Source organism: Phalacrocorax carbo, chromosome 20, assembly GCF_963921805.1.
Source record: "Phalacrocorax carbo chromosome 20, bPhaCar2.1, whole genome shotgun sequence".
Classification (NCBI taxonomy): Eukaryota; Metazoa; Chordata; class Aves; order Suliformes; family Phalacrocoracidae; genus Phalacrocorax; species Phalacrocorax carbo.
In genome coordinates this window covers 1,915,468-1,937,411 of record NC_087532.1, presented here as the reverse complement: position 1 = coordinate 1,937,411, position 21,944 = coordinate 1,915,468, and the positions used below count along the sequence as shown (strand labels likewise).

General features: G+C 41.3%; 1 protein-coding gene across 5 annotated transcripts in view; it reads right to left on the bottom strand.

Moving 5' to 3' along the window:
- Positions 1 to 816: 816 nt before the first annotated feature.
- Positions 817 to 21,944, bottom strand: part of MMEL1 (membrane metalloendopeptidase like 1) — a 30,894-nt gene continuing 9,766 nt past the window's right edge. The window contains exons 4-23 of one of the 5 annotated variants that reach the window (XM_009509804.2): positions 21,479 to 21,640; positions 20,980 to 21,060; positions 20,466 to 20,561; positions 19,736 to 19,854; positions 18,986 to 19,051; positions 16,575 to 16,709; positions 15,871 to 15,960; positions 15,492 to 15,628; positions 14,903 to 14,996; positions 14,539 to 14,667; positions 14,159 to 14,257; positions 13,422 to 13,505; positions 13,041 to 13,144; positions 10,045 to 10,103; positions 7,838 to 7,957; positions 6,612 to 6,745; positions 5,984 to 6,049; positions 3,615 to 3,710; positions 2,290 to 2,366; positions 817 to 1,864 (exon numbers count right to left, since the gene is read on the bottom strand). In XM_009509804.2, coding sequence (XP_009508099.1) covers positions 1,765 to 1,864; positions 2,290 to 2,366; positions 3,615 to 3,710; positions 5,984 to 6,049; positions 6,612 to 6,745; positions 7,838 to 7,957; positions 10,045 to 10,103; positions 13,041 to 13,144; positions 13,422 to 13,505; positions 14,159 to 14,257; positions 14,539 to 14,667; positions 14,903 to 14,996; positions 15,492 to 15,628; positions 15,871 to 15,960; positions 16,575 to 16,709; positions 18,986 to 19,051; positions 19,736 to 19,854; positions 20,466 to 20,561; positions 20,980 to 21,060; positions 21,479 to 21,640 — 2,048 coding nt within the window. In that variant the 3' untranslated portion in view covers positions 817 to 1,764. Of the gene's footprint in view, positions 1,865 to 1,896; positions 2,367 to 3,614; positions 5,828 to 5,983; positions 6,050 to 6,611; positions 6,746 to 7,837; positions 7,958 to 10,044; positions 10,104 to 13,040; positions 13,145 to 13,421; positions 13,506 to 14,158; positions 14,258 to 14,538; positions 14,668 to 14,902; positions 14,997 to 15,491; positions 15,629 to 15,870; positions 15,961 to 16,574; positions 16,710 to 18,985; positions 19,052 to 19,735; positions 19,855 to 20,465; positions 20,562 to 20,979; positions 21,061 to 21,478; positions 21,641 to 21,944 lie in introns of those variants that run through there. The other 4 variants (XM_064470218.1, XM_064470216.1, XR_010375815.1 and 1 more) reach the window with 4 other exon arrangements.

Below are 21,944 nucleotides of genomic sequence, written 5' to 3'. Positions count from 1 at the left end.
CTTGACGGGGTCAATATATAGACCTCTGTATCTGAGGTGCGGCACAGAAAAGAATTAGATATGAGACGCTTTTCCTCTTACTATTACCTGTGCTGAAAGCCAAAGTCTATGCTTTGTGTAGTAGCTGTTGCAGCAGGCAACTCTGCTGGTGGGTGCTGGACAGCCTGTTCTTAGTCTTTTGAAGAGAATAAACAAACTTGCAGCTAAGGCCCCTTGCTACTTGTCCCTTCTGTACTTAACCCTCAGACTTTGAAGGGCATCAATGAGTGGTTAATCCCTGAGGTAGCACCGATTCTCTGAGAAAGCTGTCTTCCAAGATTACTTTAAAGATAGAAATAAAATATAATTGAACTGTGTATTCTCAGGTACCATAAAAGCGGCAACTTATCTATACACTGATTTCACTTTAGCAGGTAAAATTCATGCAGAAATCGGGAGGGTTTCATTCAGTGGTGCAGCCAGCTCTTGTCCAATGGCCAGAATAATTCAGTGGATCCTCCTCTTATGGCAAAGCTGCTCCTGTTTAAGTGATTTCCATTTCCCTCCCTGTTGTTTAGATAATCAAACCTTTTGCAGCAGTGCGCTAACGCAATCCGTGAAGCAAATGGATAGTGGGATTTGGCACTTCCTAAGCGAAGCACTAGTAGATGCTATCTTGCTTTCCAGTGATTTCTCTGCTAGAAAGAAAAGCATTTGCTGAATGAGCTTAAAATTCACTATTAAGTGTTGGTAGTTTAAAATATTATGATTCTATTAGAATGCTTACTCAGGAAAGCCACCCAAAGTTCTCCATAGGAAAATACTTGCTGAATTGGCTACCGTGAATTTTTTTTTATTAAAAATTAATACTTGTTACATTTTCAAGTGTAAATACTGAAAAATAGCCTATGGCAAAATGAAAAGGCACAGGATTAAAACCAGCTTAATTGTTTCCATGGATACATGTTTGCTATTTGGCAAAAAGTATTTTATACACTTTCTACAAGAATAAGCATCATTTTAAATATATCTAAAGGGTGGGACCCTGTAATTTTAACCATAACAACAGAACTTGTACTCTTAAAAACGTGATCCTTCTATCTAGTAATTCCTCACTTTAAGGTCACGTTGCAGTTGTTCTTTGGAGCAGAGGAACTCAAGTGCAGGAGAGTGCAGCCTTGCATTAAGTTAGCAGCCGACAGGCATCTTAACATACAGCTCACTTGTAACGTATCAAGACAAATAGCGATCTCTTACAACAAAGCGGTAATCAAAGTGCGAGGACACAGACAGCACGAGAGTTTGAACTAGCTCTAACCTGAACTTGGGAAGAACGCACCAGAAACTGAATCAGAATACTGGAAAGCAGCTCAGCGAAACATCTCCAACGGGCTTGCTGAGTCCCAGAAGGCGGAGTTGTAAGACAAAATTATTGTTCCTTTCTGAAAAATAGATGTATAGCTGTTTGTGGGTTTTGTTTTTGTTTAAGAATTAGTCTTTGTAACCCTGATGTGGTATCTTAATAACAGTCAGGATGTCGTCTGAAACAGTCGTTTCTGTTCTGGAGCATACTGTGGCTTTCGGCACAGCCCATCAGTCACTGAGGTACCCGTGTACTTCCCGGTGGAACTGTAGGAGCTTGAGTGCCGTGGTCTCCTTGATCCTTCACTAGCTGCACCATTGGCCGTGGCTGTGACTGAATGGGAGACCATCAGGCACATCAGTGGCAAGAACTGTTTGCGGCGTCACCAGAGTACGTGTCAGTCTCGCCAGGGTTCTTTTTGGTTACCACACTCTGCATTTCTCTGCAGGATGCATGGCTGTGCCTCTTTTACAGTGGAACACCTCTGAGAACGCTTCAAAGTTCTGCAAAGATCCCATCACCCTAAACAAAGAGAAGGAACTTATTTACATGGATAAAGCGCATGGAGATTGTTGCTCCGGAAAACAGAACGCCATGTCCATAAAGTGACTTAGAGTCTTATAACCCCATTATAGTCACGGAATACGGGATACTTTATGCAAGAAAAATACAGCTAATATGACTAATGAAATGCTAGAGCATACAGAGCACGTAGTAGGTGGGTTCTGGTCCATTCTCTGTGGCAAATTTACCAGGCCAAGTACAGGAAAGTACTCTTCAGCAGTGTTCTACAAGCTATGGGAGAAATTCTGAAAGTTAGTCTAGACTTATCTTGTCTGTGAGAATATAGCCGCGAGCAATGATCCGCTGCCTCCTGTTGCGCTGTGCTGGGGCAATGGGTTGAACCAAGTAAGTTATCAATTAGTAAATCAGTTCGTAAAACCCACCTGTATTTCAGAGGGCTGTGAACATCTGTCTTTATTGACTGGCTAGCATATTCTGGTCTGTAGGAACCACACCAAACCTAGACAAGGAGGATTAATTGTTAGTGGGTCAGTATGGAAGGGAATTCAGTCTGGGGACCTTCTCATTGTTTTTCAAAGTTTTGCCTAAAAGCCATCCCAATTTGTTAGAATATAGTTGGAGTACACTTTATAGAGAAGGCAGAACAGATACAACTATTTATTAATTCGTTTTTGTTTTATCAAGTTCTTGGATCAAGATCGGATGCCTTGGGATCGCAGAATCCCAGAACGGCAGGGGTTGGCAGGGCCCTCTGGAGCTCACCCCGTCCCACCCCTGCTGGAGCAGGCACCCCCAGAGCAGGGGCACAGGGCCGCGTCCAGGCGGGGGGTGAATGTCTCCAGGGAAGGGACCCCACGGCCTCTCTGGGCAGCCTGTGCCCCTGCTCTGGCACCCGCACAGGGAAGGGGTTTGTCCTCATCTTCAGGTGGAGCTTCCCGTGTTCCAGCTTGTGCCCGTGGCCCCTCGGCCTGGCGTTGGGCACCGCTGAAAAAAGTCTGCCCCCAGACTAATAATAGATACATTAGCTCTTGATTTCACCTATGTGTTTCCTCAAACAGATTAACTGAAGTCTGAGAGTCTGAGGCACAACACTAAGTGTCTTGGCCTACGGTTAAATATTTGACCTACTGTTAAACAGTTGTTACTCTAAGAGTATAAACATACGAGAGTGTCTCATCCAGGCTGAAGGGTGAAATTCAACTCAGCAAACTTATTGCTTCTGCATTGTAATAAAGTGGTATAGAGGAAAATAAATGGAATCTGTAGCAACATCTGTGATCCAAATATGCATGCCTATTTCAGGGCTGCTGGCTTGGTATCTCTCAGGCGTTCATTTTTCTCCAGCACATGTTAAAAAATGGATTAAACCCTGTTTGTATTGAAAGCAAAAAGGAGTTTTCTCCTAAATGTTAGCGGAACCAATATTTGCATGAAAAGACAAGCTCTTGAAAGCTGTGGTCCCCCGTAAGTTGTCGTCTGACGCACTTCTTCGTTGGTAGAAGCCCTGTTTCTCTGTATCCTCACTCCAGCAAGTTTCAGCAGTGCCCTCAGAAAAGTTATTGCAAACTCCTTCCTCTTATCACTAAAGCATCTTTTTCACACCGGTCTTGAGCAGCTTTTGATGAGTGCAGTCAATGGTGAATCACTGGCCCAAGTAGAGCTTGGGACTGATTTTCTCTCTAACCTTTAGGATTATCTAATCTATACTTTCATGCTGCATGTAGTGGCTGCATCCAAGTGTTCTTACCTGAGCAAAGTTGAGGAAGAAAAGCTGTTTGTGGGACAGATTCAGTCCAGGCAACTTTGGCTCCTTCCCTTCCCGTTCCAGCCATTTTAGGTAGGCCTAGAAATGATCATAGATTCAATTCAGAGTTTTTTAAATGGGTTTTTTAAATATTATTTTGGGGTGAGAGATTTTAGCCACAATGTGCATGAACCCAACATATCTTCCCTTCTGTATTTTTGTCATTTTTATCTTTCTAATACAAATAATACAGCTAATTTTATGAAAAACCTGTCAACGTACGTACTCTGTTGACTCTTCTGGTAAAAAAATGAAACACAGATAATTTGTCTTCAGCTTCTTAAATACGGTAATCTCTGAGCTGAAAACTTACAAAACAGGAAAAAAAACCAGTCTCTCATATGGAAGCAGCCTTTCAGAGTGGTAGTTATGGTTGGCCAGTTGACCTTTGCCGCAAGAACCTACGCGTGTTCTTTAGGGGTCACTTGGAGATCTATTCTGAATTTCCTCAGCAAGGAGGCACACGCTGTTTCAGCGAAGGGTATGCCACTACTCCGATGGACCACTGGTTTGCTATTGTGTCTCAGCAAGGAAGCATGACAAAGCGTGACTGCTAATATCATGTTTAAGTATAGCTGGAGATAGATATTAAATCAGTAATGCTATGGAGACCGAATGCCCACGACCGCAGTTTGCAGTAAAATCATCAGCTTTCATATGACTATGTCTATAGGAATTTGTAGCTGGAAATAAAGTGTTAAGTCTTTGCTTCAGTTCTATGGTGATGATTTTTATCTCTTCAGGTAACTGCTCATAAAATAGCGGATAATAACCTTGCTCAATGTTAAATCCATTACCTGTTATTGTTACACATTAATTGGCCAATTTTCTTTTTTTAGCTATATTGACATAATGGAGACAAGTTAATGTGTCCTCATGCTGGTTAATATCAAACGTCCTATTACCTTATCCTCTTAGTTGCTGAGATAGTCCCAAAGCACAGAAAACATAAAACGTAGAGCTGAGGGTAAAAATACATTCAGCACCACGGAACATGGGAGGATTCTGCATGCAGGCAGTTTATGTCGTACCACACGACTCTTCCACATTTGTAATAGCTCTTAGAACGAAGTACGTATTCACTTTAACGAAGTAATTAATTTTAATGGTATCCCTCAGAGTGAGAATTGTCAGGTTAGATCTCTGAAAATTCAGGATGTTCTTCTATAAACACCCTTAACTGCTGCCATATTCAAACCACCAGAGATAAAAAGTTTTACGGTGACATCTGTTAGGATTATTTGTAGAAAAGAACATTCCATGCTCGCACCTGAGCTCCAGATGGAAAGAGCCTTTGTGTTGATAAATACCGTGTTCCTATTCGTAACAATGGTTTCTAGACCTGGAGGATCAAAGATACTGGACTCCCCTGAGTCTGCCGGCTGACTTCCCCTGGTAGAGCAGGAGAAATAAGGCGATACACGATAGTGTTTGCAACAGAGATAACCATGCTGAACAACAGGTTTTGAACCCAGCACGGAGGCAGTGCTCTGAAATATCAGTTGCGTTCCTCTTCGTTTGAAAGTAACTGACTGGTTCAAGCAACGTTTTACCTTGGAAAGAGGCAGGCGGTTCTGAGATTATCAGTCCTTGCATTTTTATTCTGCTTTCTGGCTGCATGAAAAGTAAATAGCAGCAAGGTAGAAGGGACTTCTTTGTGTTCTCTTCCTAAAGCTTATAAAACACCTAAATAAAGCAAAAAAAGGAGCTAGGCTTTTAGAGATGGGTATTTTGGTAGATGCGATCTGTATCCCTCTTGGGAAAGAGATGGTATTTCCATCTATTCTTTTCATGTCCTACCTGACATGTCACTTTTGAGATCAAAGATGAAAAGCGTGAGAGAAATAAACTTGGAAAAAACCAGTTGCTCTGCTTCATAATATCACCAAACTGTGTTGCCAAGAAATTAGTGCTCTGTTGCCGTGTGACAAGCTGTTTGAAGTCGTAGCTGCCATTTCCAAAATTAAGGGCTTTGGAAAATGGAGGGTGTTTTACCTTTTTCCTAGCTAATACGGTGCCTATTTATGAACATTGCCCTTGTTTACCTGAGACAGAAGTATGCAGCATCAAGCATTGCAGTACATCGAGGGATAGCTAGGAGAATGAGGTGGTCTTCTGGGTGCAAGAATGCCAGCAATCCTACACTGTGATTGGATCTATGGGGACATAAGCTTCTAGATACATAACTGAGGTTTTAAGTTTTTGAATATGGTAATAACATGTTAATTGTCAAATTTTTTTAATGACAGAATAGGTAACCCCATTGGTGAGTCCCAGGGGTAAAGTTAACTCACAGTATATTTGAAAGTTACCTTATAAGCCTGTCGGACTCCTCCATTATCTGCAATATTTTCTCCTAATGTGCTTATTCCACTGATCTGTAAAAGAATAATCATTCATTTAGTCTTAGCCAGTAACATTAGCAGCCCTAAGAAGCACAAGCTGAAGCAGTCATGCATCATGGAAAGACAGTCATGTCTGGAACAGAGGGAAGCAGTGACTTTCTGCTGGGGCAAAGAAAGGAGAGAATGAAAATAAAAAGTTAGTAGGCTAAAAGCTGTAGATTAGAGAGAATATATGCAAGCATAACATGAACAGAATATGGGCTGCTGGGCAGAACATATGCTAGCAGGACTGGCAAAATACAGTACCAAACACCAGATTTCCTGCCCCCTTGCAAAAAAACCCTCAGAGGGTCTGGCAGCAAAAGCACGCGTGGGCCCAGTTCACCATTAACCCAATCGCACACAGATATTGCTGGTTTTCTAGGCTACACTAGTATCCCTAATTTACAAGAAACAACCCTTTTATCTTATTTCCAGAACAATTATCCTATAGCATGTGGGGTTTTGTGCTTGTTGGCTGTAGAGATTCTCCATTTACATTCATTATTTTTCTATATAAAAAGCCAGTGGTGTGGAAATGGTTGGGTTTACCCACATTTTGTCCTCCAGCCAGCTCCCATGTGTAGTTCCCGTACTGATAAACCATGCAACGAGACTGCTCCTTGAAATGCATAGCTGAGAAATTGCTCCACCAGTCAAACATATTTCCATCTTTATCAAAATTCCTACCTGTATGAAAATCCAATAAAAAAAGAAAGTTTTGAGTGAGAGTATGTTAGAGCAACCGTTCTTCCAGCGAGGCACCTGTTACTTTTTAATGTTAGAGCTGCACTTCCTCCCTTCTTTCCTCCTTTGATTTAAATGGTCTGTGCTACAGAGATTTATCGGAAATGGTTTTGGCACAGTTGATTCTCCTTTGGCACAAGGGAATGATCAATTGTGGTCCTTTCATCTCTATTATTCCGTGATTTCCTGTTCAGTCAGCAGCCCTGACTTCAGTTATAGCACTATGGCCTAGTTTTATTTCAAACTGGATTATGCAGAGATCACGTAACAAAACTTACCACCACCTTTGAGGTGTCTAAGGTGCTTATTCTGCATGTACACTGTGTCCGTGTGACACAACTGAGGCTCGTAGAGAATTACTTTGCCACAGCAAGAGAAAGCTGGAATTGCAGTGCTGGTGTTTGCGTTCTCAGCTCTCTGGCTAAAGCACGCTTTTTATTTGCTACGGATGTAGATTTCTGAGGCTGTATTACGTGCTTATGTGTAATCTGCACAAGCTTGAATAACATAAAAGTACCACATTGAGTAAAACCCGTGTAAAAGAAGTTACTGGCTTATGGCATCAGAGGTGAGTTTTTGCCCCAAATTATTTTACACAGCATTCTAGAAAGACAATAAAGTCAACTTATTTCAAATATTCATGTTGAAAAAAATAAGTCTCTTGTGGTTTCCTGACACCACTGACAGCTCATCTACCCCAGGAATGTAGTTCACAGATTTCATTTTACTTCAGGAGCCAGCATATCTGCTTGCCTTGTGTTTCCGATGTGACGGTGCTGTAAAAGTAACAGCTTTTCCTGAGAATGGCCACTGACTCTATTTTTAACATCTGCTTACTTCTGGTGTGACCTGCTTGGTTCCTGAACCGCTCACTGCCGAGCGTTCAACAGTGTGCCCGTACGCTCCCAGAGAGTGACTTAGCGGGTACGAGCTCCTGCGTGCGCCGATACGTCAGTCGCAGCAGTGTGTAACTCAATTTCTTACAGTACAATGAAAGCCACCGAAAGAATCATGTTTTCTCAGTTATCTTCTCACCGTTGTCATCAAACCCATGAGTAATTTCATGCCCAATAACCATCCCGATCCCCCCAAAGTTCAGGGCTTGTGGTTGGTGTTTGCTGAAGAAGGGGGGCTGGAGAATCCCGGCAGGAAAAACTGCAAAGAAGGGAAGAGAGAGGGAGATACTGTGAGGTAGCTTTATTTCTGCATACGTCGCAGGCAGGTTGTGCGCTTGGTTTAATGATTGGGAAGGAACATAAAATATAAAATGATTAGAAACAACATCATGCCTCCTCACGTGAAATTGTTTCTCTTGATAAATGGAACGACACGTTAATAAAGGTTTAATTTTGCACATCTGCAGCTACAATATCTCCTTGTTTACGATGCAAGCGTCATTTACGTTTCAGCTTCAGCCTAACCTGGTCTATAATGTAGGCTGCAGCAAGACAAGAACAAAATGTTTAGTAACTGTCTATTGGAGATAAGTACAGTTTGTGTTTAAGAGCCATTTTATAGGGGAACTAATGGATGTTTTATTGCTTTATTCTTGTTAAAAGAAAGGTTAGCAATCACGTGCTGATTATCAACAATACTCAGTGCGTAAAACATGCACTGTAGTAATTCCAACAGGCCGCCAAGTGCACTGGGATGCCAGGCTGGAGCGGGGGGGCGGGCAGTAGGAGCTCGACGCTCTCCCTTATAGCCTTATATAGAACCAATGGGATTTAGTCTGCATCCCATAAGGTGAAAAGCATACATACTTTTAGAGGAATTAAGACCGCAAACAATAATTCTAATACAGTACTTTCTAAGAAGTGAGTTACTGAAAATATATAGCAAATGCTTCATTTAGAGACTATATAGATGGTTTTATCTGTACAAGTTTGGGGAGAAATATGTAAGACAGAAGCAGGAAACTGAAAGTAGTGTGGAAAATTATTTTCCTTGACTAGAGGCAGGAATAAACAGGATTTAACCAACATCTACAACATTGTGGATAGCCATGCTTGGATTTTTGTTTTGCATACGCATCTTTGAGTTGCTTAAATGAGTTACTTCCATATTACTTAAAAGGGCAAAGTTGTAGAGCAACCAGTCATCTTTAAGACCCGAGTTCCCTGCCTGGAAAGCTGGCTCACAGCTGATTACGATCAGCATAAAACGACTGTGGATAAATAGGGAGCCTGAGCTTGCCTACAAGTATAGCTCTGGGATGATACGTGCTAGCAAGCTAAAGGAGTATCCTGCTGCGGCTGAAGGGCTGGTTGCTGTTTTTACTGTACCTACAATGTGGAGGTAAGTGGAAGCTACACAAATGGAAGACAGCTCTTTCTGATGAGGCTAAAGAGCTAAATTATGAGTACTTTGGATGTTTCTGCTTTTAGCAATTATTTAAGTTTTCCCTTGTGACTGTTGCTTGGTTGGGTTGTTTTCCATTTCTGGCCTTTGCCCTGGGAGCAGGATGCTGTCTGGCCTAAAAAAGGCACAGATTTTTTCCTCTTATGGTATTTGGCACCTCTTGGGCAGTAGCTCTTCTTGGCAGTCTAGGAATTTGAATATGCACTGCTTACTAGAAATTACTTGGTTCCTCACTTGTTTGGGCTGCTTAGAATTCAGCAAAGACTCTGCAGTGCCTGCAGGCTTAACCTGAATTTGTGGCCACCTGCACCAGCTCAGAGATAGGGAATGTGGGGAGCCAGACAAGTTCACTATGTTGTAAGTCTGAAGATCATCTTCTCTGCTAAGAACAAGAAAGGTTTTAGCAACCCTGCAAGAAGCCTCATATCTGACATTCTATACGCAGAGGTAGGTTTCTTCAGTCTGGTGTGCCTCTTACCAATGTAATTCCAGTACCATCTGTACAGATAGCAAACTGGAGAGCTGCCCATATGTTTGTCAGGAATGTGGAAACATGAGTACAAACAGCCCAGAACACACTGTGAGCATTCTCTGGTTTCTGAAGCTGGCAGTCATATAGTAGCAGTTACTGTCTCAGGCTCTCAAACACAAGGCTGTTCCAATTACAGTATATAAACTATGCCTGCCAAGCGTGGGGGGGTGCAGAGCTGAATATTCATCCACAAAGCGGCTGCCTGAAAAGAACAGCCTGCCTGCCTTACCCGGAATTTCCATAAGGGCACAGGCAAGTTTGCCTCTGGATAGCAGACTTGCACCCTTGTGGCGCAAAAAAAATCATTAATTGGTTCCATACAGCTGTTTAAAATGGTTTGTAAACCTACCTATCTGGTTCCGATTGGGGGAATAGAATGCATTGACCACTGCAGCTCCAATTATCCATCTAAAAATAAATGTTGCACACAAAGTTAGTAATTATTTTTTTAGACATTCTTTTTATTGAATTATTACTATTAAAAATGCAGGCTGCATGTAAGGAAAGGATTGATGTAGGGAAGAAGGGTGCCACTGAACACAGCTGTTGAGAAATACTAATACCAGGAAATAACTGGTGTCTCATTTATGGGCACCTTTCATCCAAAACAATGCCAAGTTAAAGTGAGAAATGCTTTTGCTCTTGAATGTTCAACAGCCACATTGGGGCAGAATGTGTTAAGTGTTCACCAGCTCATCTTAACACTGTGTGAGCTTGAAAATAAATGACTAGTTTACACTCAAAAGAAAGTTAGCATTTAGAAGACATTTTGAGCAGCAGAAGGCAGTTACTCAAACTGGAAGTTGAGGCCAAACTTTGATTATTCGGTTTTAATTTTTCCAACAGTCAGATATATAAATGTCTGTATTTGGAGCCCAATAATTCATAGATAATAAGTGTTAACTTTTGGAGAAGTAATTAAGTACGCTACTTCTGGAAACTCTCTCCAATAGCTTGATAACTTTTTATTCTTTGTATTTCTCTTTCTCCTCCCCTTCTACCTCTGACAAATGCTTCTAGTCACCATGCAAAAACAGCCTGAAGCCATGCACTCATAAGTATTCCGCAGCATCAGCCCAAGGTACTCTTCTTCCCACATCTCTTGTCCTTAATGTGTCTTGTGATGCCCTAGTTGCGGTATCCGCTGTTGCTTTGACACAACTGCTTGCGGGCTGCTCTGGAATGAAATCAAACTTCCTGCTGAAGGAATACAGCTCATGTCTATCGCTTTCAGTGCTTGAAAAGCTGGTTGCTCTGGGCTAACAGACTCGAGAGGACTGTTCCTCCCAGCCTGGGAACAAGACGAAGCGGTAGAAATGGCTTGTGCTGGTGTTGCCACTAACCTGCGTGTAGCACGTGCATAGAGAGGGAGTAGGAACCTGTTCCTGAATTCAAGGGGGTGCTTGAGAATTTTCCAGAAGAGTTCTGCTCTGAAGGCCAGTCTGTTGTGAAAAAAGTCTCCTTGGCATGCCTGATATATGAAATGTTTGTAGCTGGCCAGGTAGCTTGTAATAACTAACCCACCCACCTTCCCCATACCCCCCAAGAAGGCTATGATTATGAACAATGGCTAACTTTCTTAATAGCATTATCTAATCATTGAAATCAGCAATATTAGTTATATACTTTTCCTTCAGTTTAATTAAACAGTGATCTGGGGTGAAAACTGTTTTTATGGCTCCTTGGGGACCCCTTCAACCCACTGGACAGACATCACTGGGAAGATGTAGCTCATCACATAGAAAAAGTGCAAGTTATTGGTATTTCATATATCATCGAGCTACCAGACTAAGGAGGCCTAATTCATGCATCTATGAAAAGCTTCCCACACACAGGCTTTAAGCCACATGTGGAATGAGGAGAGGTACTGGGAATTTTGGCAAAAGGGCTACCATCCGTGTCTGTAGACAGATGGTAAAAGGCAGCAGTGATCTGTAACAGTTTGTGGGTTAAGAACACCAATGCTGTGCAAAGCTTTTTGCTATGAAGAGCACCATGATTAATTCCTCAAGAAATGAGGAAATGGACAAAACGCTCTGTATTTAGATGACTGATCACAAAATTCCCTTGGTGCAGAGCTCATCAGTAATTCACCGGAGGTTTCTAAGTGTCTGTGTTGTGCGCTCACGTTTTGAGTTAAAACTGCTTCACAGGAAGAGGGATAGAAAAAATGAACAGGCTTTGCAACAATTAATTTAACTAATGCTTCCCTTTGGAGAGTTTTTGTTTGCTTGTAAAATAACACAGAGTTACTAATATTTTGTGAAAGGGTGTTTGAAATTCTTACTGGAATCTACTTTCCTTTGTCTTAAGATATTCTCTTCCAGCATCACGCTGGCTGGAAGCCTACAGGCGAACAGCACATCAGATTGGTATTAGCTTTCTTATTTCTGCCTTCCCTTACAGGGTATCTGTCACTAATGTATTCAGCAGTAGCTTTGCCAGCCAGCTTCCTGAGCTGGGCACCTCCCACGCAGCTAACTGGACTATTAAAAGTCCAGATTGGCTAGCTCGTAGCTCTAGAAATCAGGTCATATTCCAAGGCATTTGTTGCTGAATGTGCAAGCTCGGGCTTCTGGGGCATATCCATGTCATGGGCCTGGCAGGAGCTCAACTGCACTTGAAGGACTGGAGGGGTTGTCCTGGTGATGGTGTGTACTGATGCTTCTTACTGGTTAGTGACGCCAACTGCTCACCTTGGAGCTGTTGGTAATAATTTATGAACGTGCTACTTCTGATTAAGACTAGCACTAGGTGAGGATTTGCCTAAGGGTAGAGAACCGTGAGGTAACAGACAGGGCAACACAGGCTAAGGCCTGAGGCTGACCCAGGATGCCTTTGTGGAGTCAAAGGAGGGATCGTGAAGCAGCCAAACCCGCACCTATGGCAGGCACTGCCTGAAAAATACACTTACGCTTTACCAGGCGCAGTGTGAAGTGATCAGCTAGAAACGGACACAAATTAGATCGGTGCTAAACTTCCCTGAGATTGGGCCTATTTCAAACAGAATTCTGGCCAGAATATTTTAAGCCTTTTTTCCCCCAGTTATAAATTTTCAGAGGTTCTATGATATTGCTTATCTCCTTGCTGAGTTGACAGGAATATCTGTCACTGCTTTTGTGTTAAGTAGCTTCAATGTAATAACGGAATGTGAAGCAGCTTGATGAAGGATTAGAAAGATTCCAGGAGAACTGGATGAATTCCTCCCACAAGACAGGAGTTCCAAGGAAATAACTTAGATCTCAGGCATAAGCATTCTCAGCCATCCACAGCTTATGCCTTAAACACGATAACCACTATTCCAGAATCTACACTGTGTCTATAGCATGCGGTCTGGAAACTCACATATCTTGATCAACTCTCTCTCGAAGTTTTTTCAAGCTCTTTTGGGCTCCAGCTCTCAGGTTTTCCAGAATGTTTTCAAAGTAATTGTGTTCACTGAAGTTTAACTAAAGAAACAGATATCCAAGTATATTAGTAAGCGGTGCGGAAAGAGGAATTCCTCATGCCACTGGATGTATCTTCTAAAAAATGTTGTGATGCAAGATATCACTTAATTAACTCTCTGCATGCATTTATTTACAAAATCCTCAACGCAATCGTGTTCGTATGCTGTCCAGTCACTTGGAACTGACAGTTGCACAGGGATAAGGATTCCAAGTGGCAAGAAAATAAAGGTGGGCTTTTATATTGGGGTACTTATCGAGGTACGCACAGCATACTTACGTTGGCATATTCCTGATCTAGTTTTTCATTCTGATCTTCCAAAATATAATCTGGATAGCCAATTTGTTCTTTAATTGCCATTGCCTAGAAGAAAAGAGTTTAATGTTTCCTCTTAATTGTGGAGTGTTTTTTAAGTTTCAAAAACATATAGTTCAAGTTCTTTATTGCTATTGTCCACCTGTTTGTGAGAAATTGGATGCAAATATTGTTTTTTGTTTTGACCTTGTTCAAATGCACCCTGTTGTCTAGTGGGACTCTTAATATGCAACATGCAGTCTTCACCTCATCTCCTGGTGTCCAGCCACTCTGGTAGACTTGCAGACCCTACAGCACACTCTGACAGGGACTGGGCTTAACCCTCATTTAGTACCTTTCTTTTTTTTTTTTTTTGGAACAGCTATTGGAACAGTGCTGCTGGTCCTAAAGTCAATGAAAAGTTTGGAAAGTTTTCTTTGGGGGATTGCATCGCATTCAGTTGTCAGTCTAGTTGATGCATTGGGTGCTGCCATCTTTCATTTATAAAGTGGTTCACAAGACTCATTAAAGGAAATACAAATGTATGTGAGTTAACAAAAAGGGTTAAAAAGAAAAGGACAATGTAATAGAATAATGAATAACAGGACAGTGAACATCAAAGGTTTTTTTCTCTCATTTTTAGAGGAATTGGGAATAGTGATGCTACAAAATTCCAAAGATTTCATATTCATGACAGAATACTGAAGTTCCTTATCTCTGACCTTCTCACGAGCCTTCTCCTTAGATGTGTCATCCATCCACTGTAACTCATCTAAAGTCTCAATGAATGCTTCACGAATCTTATCTATTAAATCTCGGACCTAAAAGAGAGGCAGTAAGAAATTAATCATTCAAATGGTATTTTTCCCAGTCACAGCTAAGGAGGGGTGAAAAGCTTCCCACCGAAAGGTGATGTCCCCCAGTTCTATGCTCTAAAACATGGTACTTGGCATTTAAGGGCATAAGAACTCCGTTATGATGCTTTCTGACTCTTGGCTGATTGATATCTTTAACAGCCAAAATAGGTTGGGAGATCAGGTGGAGGGGAATGGGCACTGCAGACACTGCAGATGTACAATAGTATGAAGGGTAAACTACATACCATCCTCTTGCTCTCACCAGCAAATGTCTCCCTGACATACATTGCTCCCACTGCGTTCTCCATGTTGTTGTTGACATAACTCACACACTCCCTCCAGCGGGCTTCTTCCAGTGTCGTCCCGTAAAGTGCCTGCAACGCAAAACACCACAGGATTAATTCTGCCTATGCATCTTTTCTAAATCATTGCCTGAAGAGGCGGTTAACCCAAGACAAAGGTTTCCATTGTTGTGATTGCTGTTCTTGGATTTCTTTGGGGATTACATGACATAATAATGTCATTGTATTGGCACGGACTTGTTTTGGTGACTGCAGGACTCCCTTCCAGTACAGTAATCTACCATTGCTTTAGGAAGAGAGGAAATACCTTCCTGTAGCTGGCCCGAGCATCCTTGAAACGCCGACTCAAGCTGCTGACTCGATCAATTACCAATCGCCAGATGAGGTAGTTCTGGATGGTGCTGTGTAGGAAAGCAAAAGCTGAGTTCAATCCCCTGTAAAAAGCAACACTAGTGCAGACAGTCAGAGGGGGATCTTAATTTTGAATAAGAAAGCAACTGGCTGCTGCCAGTCATCAGTTTCATACTGTTTACAGGTGACTAGTCTTATTTAACAGACTGGCTAACTGTAGAGGCATCCAGACCGAGGACTGCACTACCATGTCTGTTCAGTGATTCATTAGGGTTTTTATTTCTCTACTAGAGTATAACAAGAGCTAAGCCTGTGACGTGGTTTTCTCTTCCTAGTTAACCTTTTCTAAGCGTGTGAGCAGGTGAGATGCCCAGTACCGCAGCACTTTGGACCGTAGGACATTGAAGGCATTACCCATATTGTTACAGTGAAGTGGTGTCACTTTTCTCGGAGAAGCTCTGGCAGAACTAGCAAGCGGGCTCAATAATTTACATTTCCACAATACTTCTGTAACTTTTGTTTTGGATATTCTCCAGTTCCTTTACCTTGCTGAGTACTTTGAGATAATTGCTTTCAGCTCTTGCAGATAGGGCATGCCGTATACAACCACCTCTTCTTCTGGGTCTACCTGAACACTCACGGAAGACATGACACCTTGGATGAAGAAGGTCCAGTTAAATTCCTAGGCAGACAGAAAGACATACCAATGCCAGTAACTGTCTGGACTTTGTACAGTCTATGAGATTGAATATAGTTGTAGTGCTGTTCAGTAGAAAAATGCTTTTTAAGAGATTCTGAAGACAAGATTAAGAACGGGAATGATTATGTCCCTCTTTGTTTCATCACTGAAATTCGCAAGCCATTTCCAACTGACATGGTAATAAGGGGAGGCTGAAAGTATTAAACTGCTCATGAACCACTTACATTCAATGCAAACTTTTCCTGTAGCTCTTTTAAGGTCATTTTGTTGTACAACAAGGTTACATCATGCCTTTCTTCTGCTGGGGTGGTTGCCTGAAGACATTAACAAGGTTATTACTAGAATCAGCTGACCCAAGTGTCAATGGCTGAAATCACATGCATGCATGTGCACATCTACACACTCAAATAATATGCAAATAAAACAATTTATTTTGGAAAAGAAAGCTCATTTGATGGTGTCCAGTCCTGCTTTCTAAATGTCAGTACAGGAACTGAGGCCCTCCCCTCCTCCCCCATTCAATAATGTTTCAGTAATATGTTGAGCCAAGTGGTTCCCTCTGTTCGCTTCAGAATGGAAGACTAAGCTGCCTATTTTTTTAGGGTGCTTCAGACTTCTAAGGATGCAAGGGAGCTAGCCCTGGTGTTATCATAGTGAACCTTTAGCAGAAGATGGAAGTTTCCTAAAGCAGGATAATCTAAAAACAAATATGCTAGGACCAGAGCAGACACAGCAGCAGTGTATACAGTAGACATAATCATATACACAGAGGCCCCGATTTCTGGGCTGCTCACAGTATACCAAGTCTTCTTCCCTCTAGGCCATGAGTTTCTGGCTGTGTTGAAAACTGCTGCACAAAAGAACAGGAGACTCTCCCCCTCATCCCTTCCCCCCCAAATCCCGAGTTGTTCTTGATTTCTGTACTCACGTTTGCAATCTCTGTTTCAAGCTCCATAACCTTTGCCATTTCCTCCTGGACAAAAGAATCGTCTTTAGACATATTCTTGTCTTCCCGGATCATTTTGGCGATGGTGATCATGAACTGCAGGTAAGCCTCTCTCACCTGTGCATGAGAAATGGGACATGTGTGCAGCATTGCGAAGAAAAGGTTTGCTGTCTGTCATTTGGCAAACCACCCTTCTTGTTATTTTAGCTTTACAGCATGCTGTGAAGAAGTTTGGCCCAGGGGTCACAGCCTCTGCCTTTGTCTCCAACGCAACACTCCCCCCTCCATTGTTCTTGTATTCTTTTTCTACACTAATAGGTACTATGGCAATACTTCGGCCCTCGGTTCATCCTGGAACACCTTGCGGTGCAGTTGACAGTCTCAAAATATGTAGTGAAAGCAACGCTTCCCGCTTGTCTGTGTGATCCAACTCCCTGGCGTTCTGGATTAGAATGACTACTTGAGCAAAGAGGAAGCTCTGTGCTTTCAGTTACGCTACGGGAATAGTGCTCCCTACTAGCCAAAATATCAGGGTAAACATGGAAGGCTTAAGTTCTCTGAAAGAAACACTGTCAGTCTTGTGAACTCTCTGCTTTTACTGTCTGAAAGAGAAGTTCTGTGTCAGATGGTTCCCAATGATACCTTTGCTTTATTTCTAATAGGAGGGTATGGCTGTGATTTATGCCTCTGAATAGACTTTGAAAAGATATTTGGCTGCTGAGGCAGTACTGGTCTCTGATGCAGGAAAGCTTAATACTACTTATTCTTCTTGCACCCTTTTCTTCCTACACAGACCTTGGAAATCAGATAAATACAGTAACTGTTGTGAAATTGAGTCTGGGCACTTACACGATGATGATTTGAGTTTTTAGGCTGAATGCTGAGGCGTTAATCAGGCCAGACTCCCACAGGCCTCAGTATGAGTTTTGCCAAAAGATGCTGGACTAAGCACAGGGGGAGTTTGGGTCATCAGTTTGGTTCATTGTCTGTGGGAAGTGAGCTGTTAAATACCAAATAAAAAGGGGTTGTGTCTCCTCCTTAGTCATTAAGATTAAAAACACAGCCTTAGCCCTTCTTCCTTATAGCTTCAAATCAAAACTATATTAAGCCATGCTGGTTTTCTTTTGCTACTTTGGGATCATCTATGTAACGTACCCAATTTTCTACCTCCTACAAGTCAGTAGAAGACTGACTTCCATGCAGTGATGCATAAATATCCCTCTTTTCTACTGTAAGTGCCACTATATAGGTGAAACTTGCAGAATAGAATCCTAGTTCCAGCAGCTATCTGCAGTTCCCAGCACAACTATGTGGAGGTTGTTTTGTGTCATGAGAGAGATTAACAGAAGTTGGCAGTAGACAAAGCTGTCCAGAAGGTGTGGACACAATCTCATAAAAACTTCACAGGGCTATATTTTAGACTATATTATATCTGAGAATAGAGTCTTACTCTGAAGTAAGAAAAAACCCCTAGTCTCACTGATGTTATCATCTGCCTTTACAGCCAGTAGACAAAAGAGTCTAAAGTGCTGATTGTTGTGTCTCTATTCCCTTCCATTCGTGTTAGGAAAATTGGTTTGATGTTAGGCTGCAAATACTCTTTGTTAGTATGACATAATTGAGGAAAAAAATGTACTAGAACAGTAGTTTCATCTTGGAAACTGATAAATTATCTGGCTGTGTTTGCAACAGCTTTCTATGTATTTACAGAAACCCCCACATTTTTGCTCTGAGCATTGGCAGAGGAAAGCAGCCAGAAAACAATCTCTCACGTAATTTTGGGGAAAGGGAAGAGTAAGTGGCAGCAGTTTCTGACTAGCAGAGTATCTGTTCCATTGATGTAGCTTTTGCTGCTCCACGTAAAACACTTTATTTTTAACTTTTTTTCCCATAAATCAACATGTGAAAAAGTCTGAATACTTTGGTGTTCAACAAAATGTATTTTGGGGCATTGTATGTTCAAATATGCTCCAGCATGACAATTCTTCTCCCATACTTATAATCCATCTTTCCAGTATCTTGTAAAATATTATCTAGAACCAGTGGCTTTAGAAGAAGACAAAAGCAAATTCAAGATAACCTGCACTGAAAATATGAACCTATCCTTCAAAATTAGACATTGTTTAAGCTATAAAACATGCTGATCTTATCTTCCCATAACCTTCTCATCTGTATGAATTGGCCAGTTCTGGGGAGGCTTGATATTTATTCAGTCCTTTTGTAAACTCTGCTACTTTTTTTCCTAATTACGCCAAAATGGTGTAATGAATGTCACAGTCTAATTCTGGTTGTTACATGACATGAAGAGTCGTATCTGAGTTTTCCAAAACACAAGAATAAGTAATAAAGATGTTTTAGTAGCACATAATAAATAAATTACAAGGAATACTTACTCTTTGGTAGTTGCCCCCATTAAAGTAGTAATCCCTGGATGGCATTCCTAAACTTGGCTGGTCAATCTGAAGGAAATCATATTTCTTTAGTTAGTGATGAACAGGAACAGGTGTTGTCCAACGGTATCCGTGAAATGCTGTGTGTGCCATCCTGTCAGTGTTGGAGTGACAACAGTACGCTCTTACCAAACAATCACAGAACTTTAGCTTTCTAGGAACTGGGGTGAGATGGAAGGTACAACTTTTGTGTCTGGATTTCTAGATAAGGACAGGATGGATACTTAGTGTGGGTTGTTAAGCACAATCTTTCGGTAACCATTGAGACCTAAGAATAAATTCAAGCAATTACCAAAAGAAGTTGCTTGAGGGCTAGACTTCATGCATAAGCATAAATAAACAAACTCTAAAAAACTATTTACATGTTCTAAAAACATTTCCTGCTATATATTAAACCTCACCATCATATTGCAAGTCACAAGAATTTACAACCCTTAAGTGGTATAAATCAGTGAAAATCGATCCATTGATTGAATTCATTCTTATTTTCTTTTCATTGATTTTTTTTCTTATTTCTTTAACTGCAACAAAAATTATGCTACCATAAAATGTTTCCCAATAAGACTTTGAGAAGGATCTGCCACTTGGGGTATAGTACTGTTGCACTGACTTACAGAAAACTAATCTGTACGCAATGTAAATAATTATCCATTATGATTCTGGTATGTAAAAAATTCCTTGTTTTTTTCTTACATAAATGATGTGTCTGCTGGAATCCCGGTCATCATTCCATACAAACATGTCAATGAGGACACGTTTGTTAAATCTGGAGTTCATTATAGAGAGTTTTTCTTCCATGCTCCAGTTTGGCTCTGGGAGATAAAAGGGAAAATATACAACACTTAGCAATATGTGTCAGGACCGATGCAGTTGTATAGTTTGCAAGCTTATTGCTGAAATGGTTTAGAACCAAACCGGGCATGATCTGAGAATATTTGTACAGGACACTCCTATAATGGCTAGAAATTGCTAGGATGTTCTTACTGGCCTTATCTGTGTCAGTGATGTATAGTAATTGGTAAATTTTCATCTATAGCTATCTATAGGCAATAGCCTATGCACAGTATAAATCACCGTGACCTTGCCTAGTCAGGTAGTTCTGCTCCAAACCCTAATTCATATGCAAGCATTAAAACACAGCTATACTGGTTCTATTTCTTTTGTTTTCATTATTAATGTTGGTCCTTTAGGTTTCCTGACTGGCTTAAAATGCACACTGTTCATGAACGAGACTTTGTAATATGGGTATTAAATTGCTATTATTGTCTCTATACAGATCAGTGTGCTAAATATATATGATACCCTGACTTTTGTTTATGAAGAAAAAGTTAAAACGAAGGATCTAATTCAATGACAGTAGCCTCTTCAGTGCAGTAAATAATTCTGGTTTAACACTACTGAACTCTCTCAGGCACAGCATTACCTTTGGTCTTATTCCAGTCTGCAGAAGCCACTGGCCAATCGCCAACCATTGTTAAGGCCTCTAGTAGAGGCGATGAATCTCGTTGCTCTATAAGACCTGAAAAACAAATACTATATTGTTTTCATAGGAAAAAAGAAAAAAACAAAAACAAACACCCAAAAAAGGTAATGGTCCTAACAGTTCACATCTGAAACTGAATTCTGTTGACTTCAGCACTGATTTTGACTGAATTGGTTTGGGAGGGATGAAACAGGACACACTTTTGCATTCAGGAGGGAAGGCTTTGCATTGATACCAGAGGCGTGTAACCAACACCCAGCCTTTGTGCATCCCAGAGTGTATATATTAAGCCTTAATGATGTACCAAGGCATCTTCATTCATCTGCAGATTAGCTTTCCAGGCAAGGTCATGCAGATTAGATAGCTGTTGACTGGACTTGTGCATAAAAGTACATTGGTGCTTTTGTACATTTGGTATTGAACAAGAGATTTAACAGAACAAGAAGAGACTCACTCTCATTCATGCATGACTTGTAAAGTATTTTAGCTTTCTGAAATGCTTCTCTGTCCCCTTGATCTGAAGTCTCCAGCACACCTGGGGAAGGAACCGTGGCAGTGAGATTTTTTTTTTTTGCCATGGAGAGCTTTGATCTTTTCATAGAAATCACTGAGAATTCAGGGCTATGATAAATACTTGTTACGGTAGGCTTCAATTACTGTGAAACTAGAGTGCTCTTTAAAGCAGCTATTAATGGAAAAACTGTCAGGAAGGAGGACATGCATACAGCTTGTCCTGCTCCTTTTGAAGTTAGTACCAAATCACCTATGGCTAATCTTCAGTGAGAACAGGATGTTCCCACAAAATGGGTGTAGTAAGAGATGTGGAGATTAAAGGACTAGAGAAAAAAAATCACAACCAACACTTCTCTGGAAGTTTATTTCTCTGTATAATGTGCAGTAAATAACATCTAAAGACAAGTGCATAGCCAAGGATAGAGTGGCCTCGTTCCTACCTTTTAGGATGATCTCCAGCTCGTCTCTCAGGATGTCAAAAATGCTGTATCTGGAACTAGTTTCTGGGATAACATGCCGGTTCAGCCAGCCCCCACAGGCATACTGGTAGAAATCCTTGCAAGGGTCAGCTGTTGGGTCCATATTCTGAATTATTCTAGCAGCTAGGTATCAAAATCAGAGAGTTGAATTCCACAGATTGCCCAGTAATCTCTGGGACTACCAGAGACTGTCAAGAAGCTGCTTGGCAAGAAGGCACCTTGCTTATGCTGCTTATAGCGGATAAGACTCATTCTCATGTATTATAACTCAAAGGATCCTCTTTTCTGTTTAAAAATGCAAGGAAGCACCTGACAGCAGACACTTGCACTGCAATCATACTGCTTTACAGAGGGAGCCTCTGAATAGCAGACTAATCCTCCCACAGCACTGTGCCTTACAGGTGTGAGCGAGCTGCCTGCGGTCCCC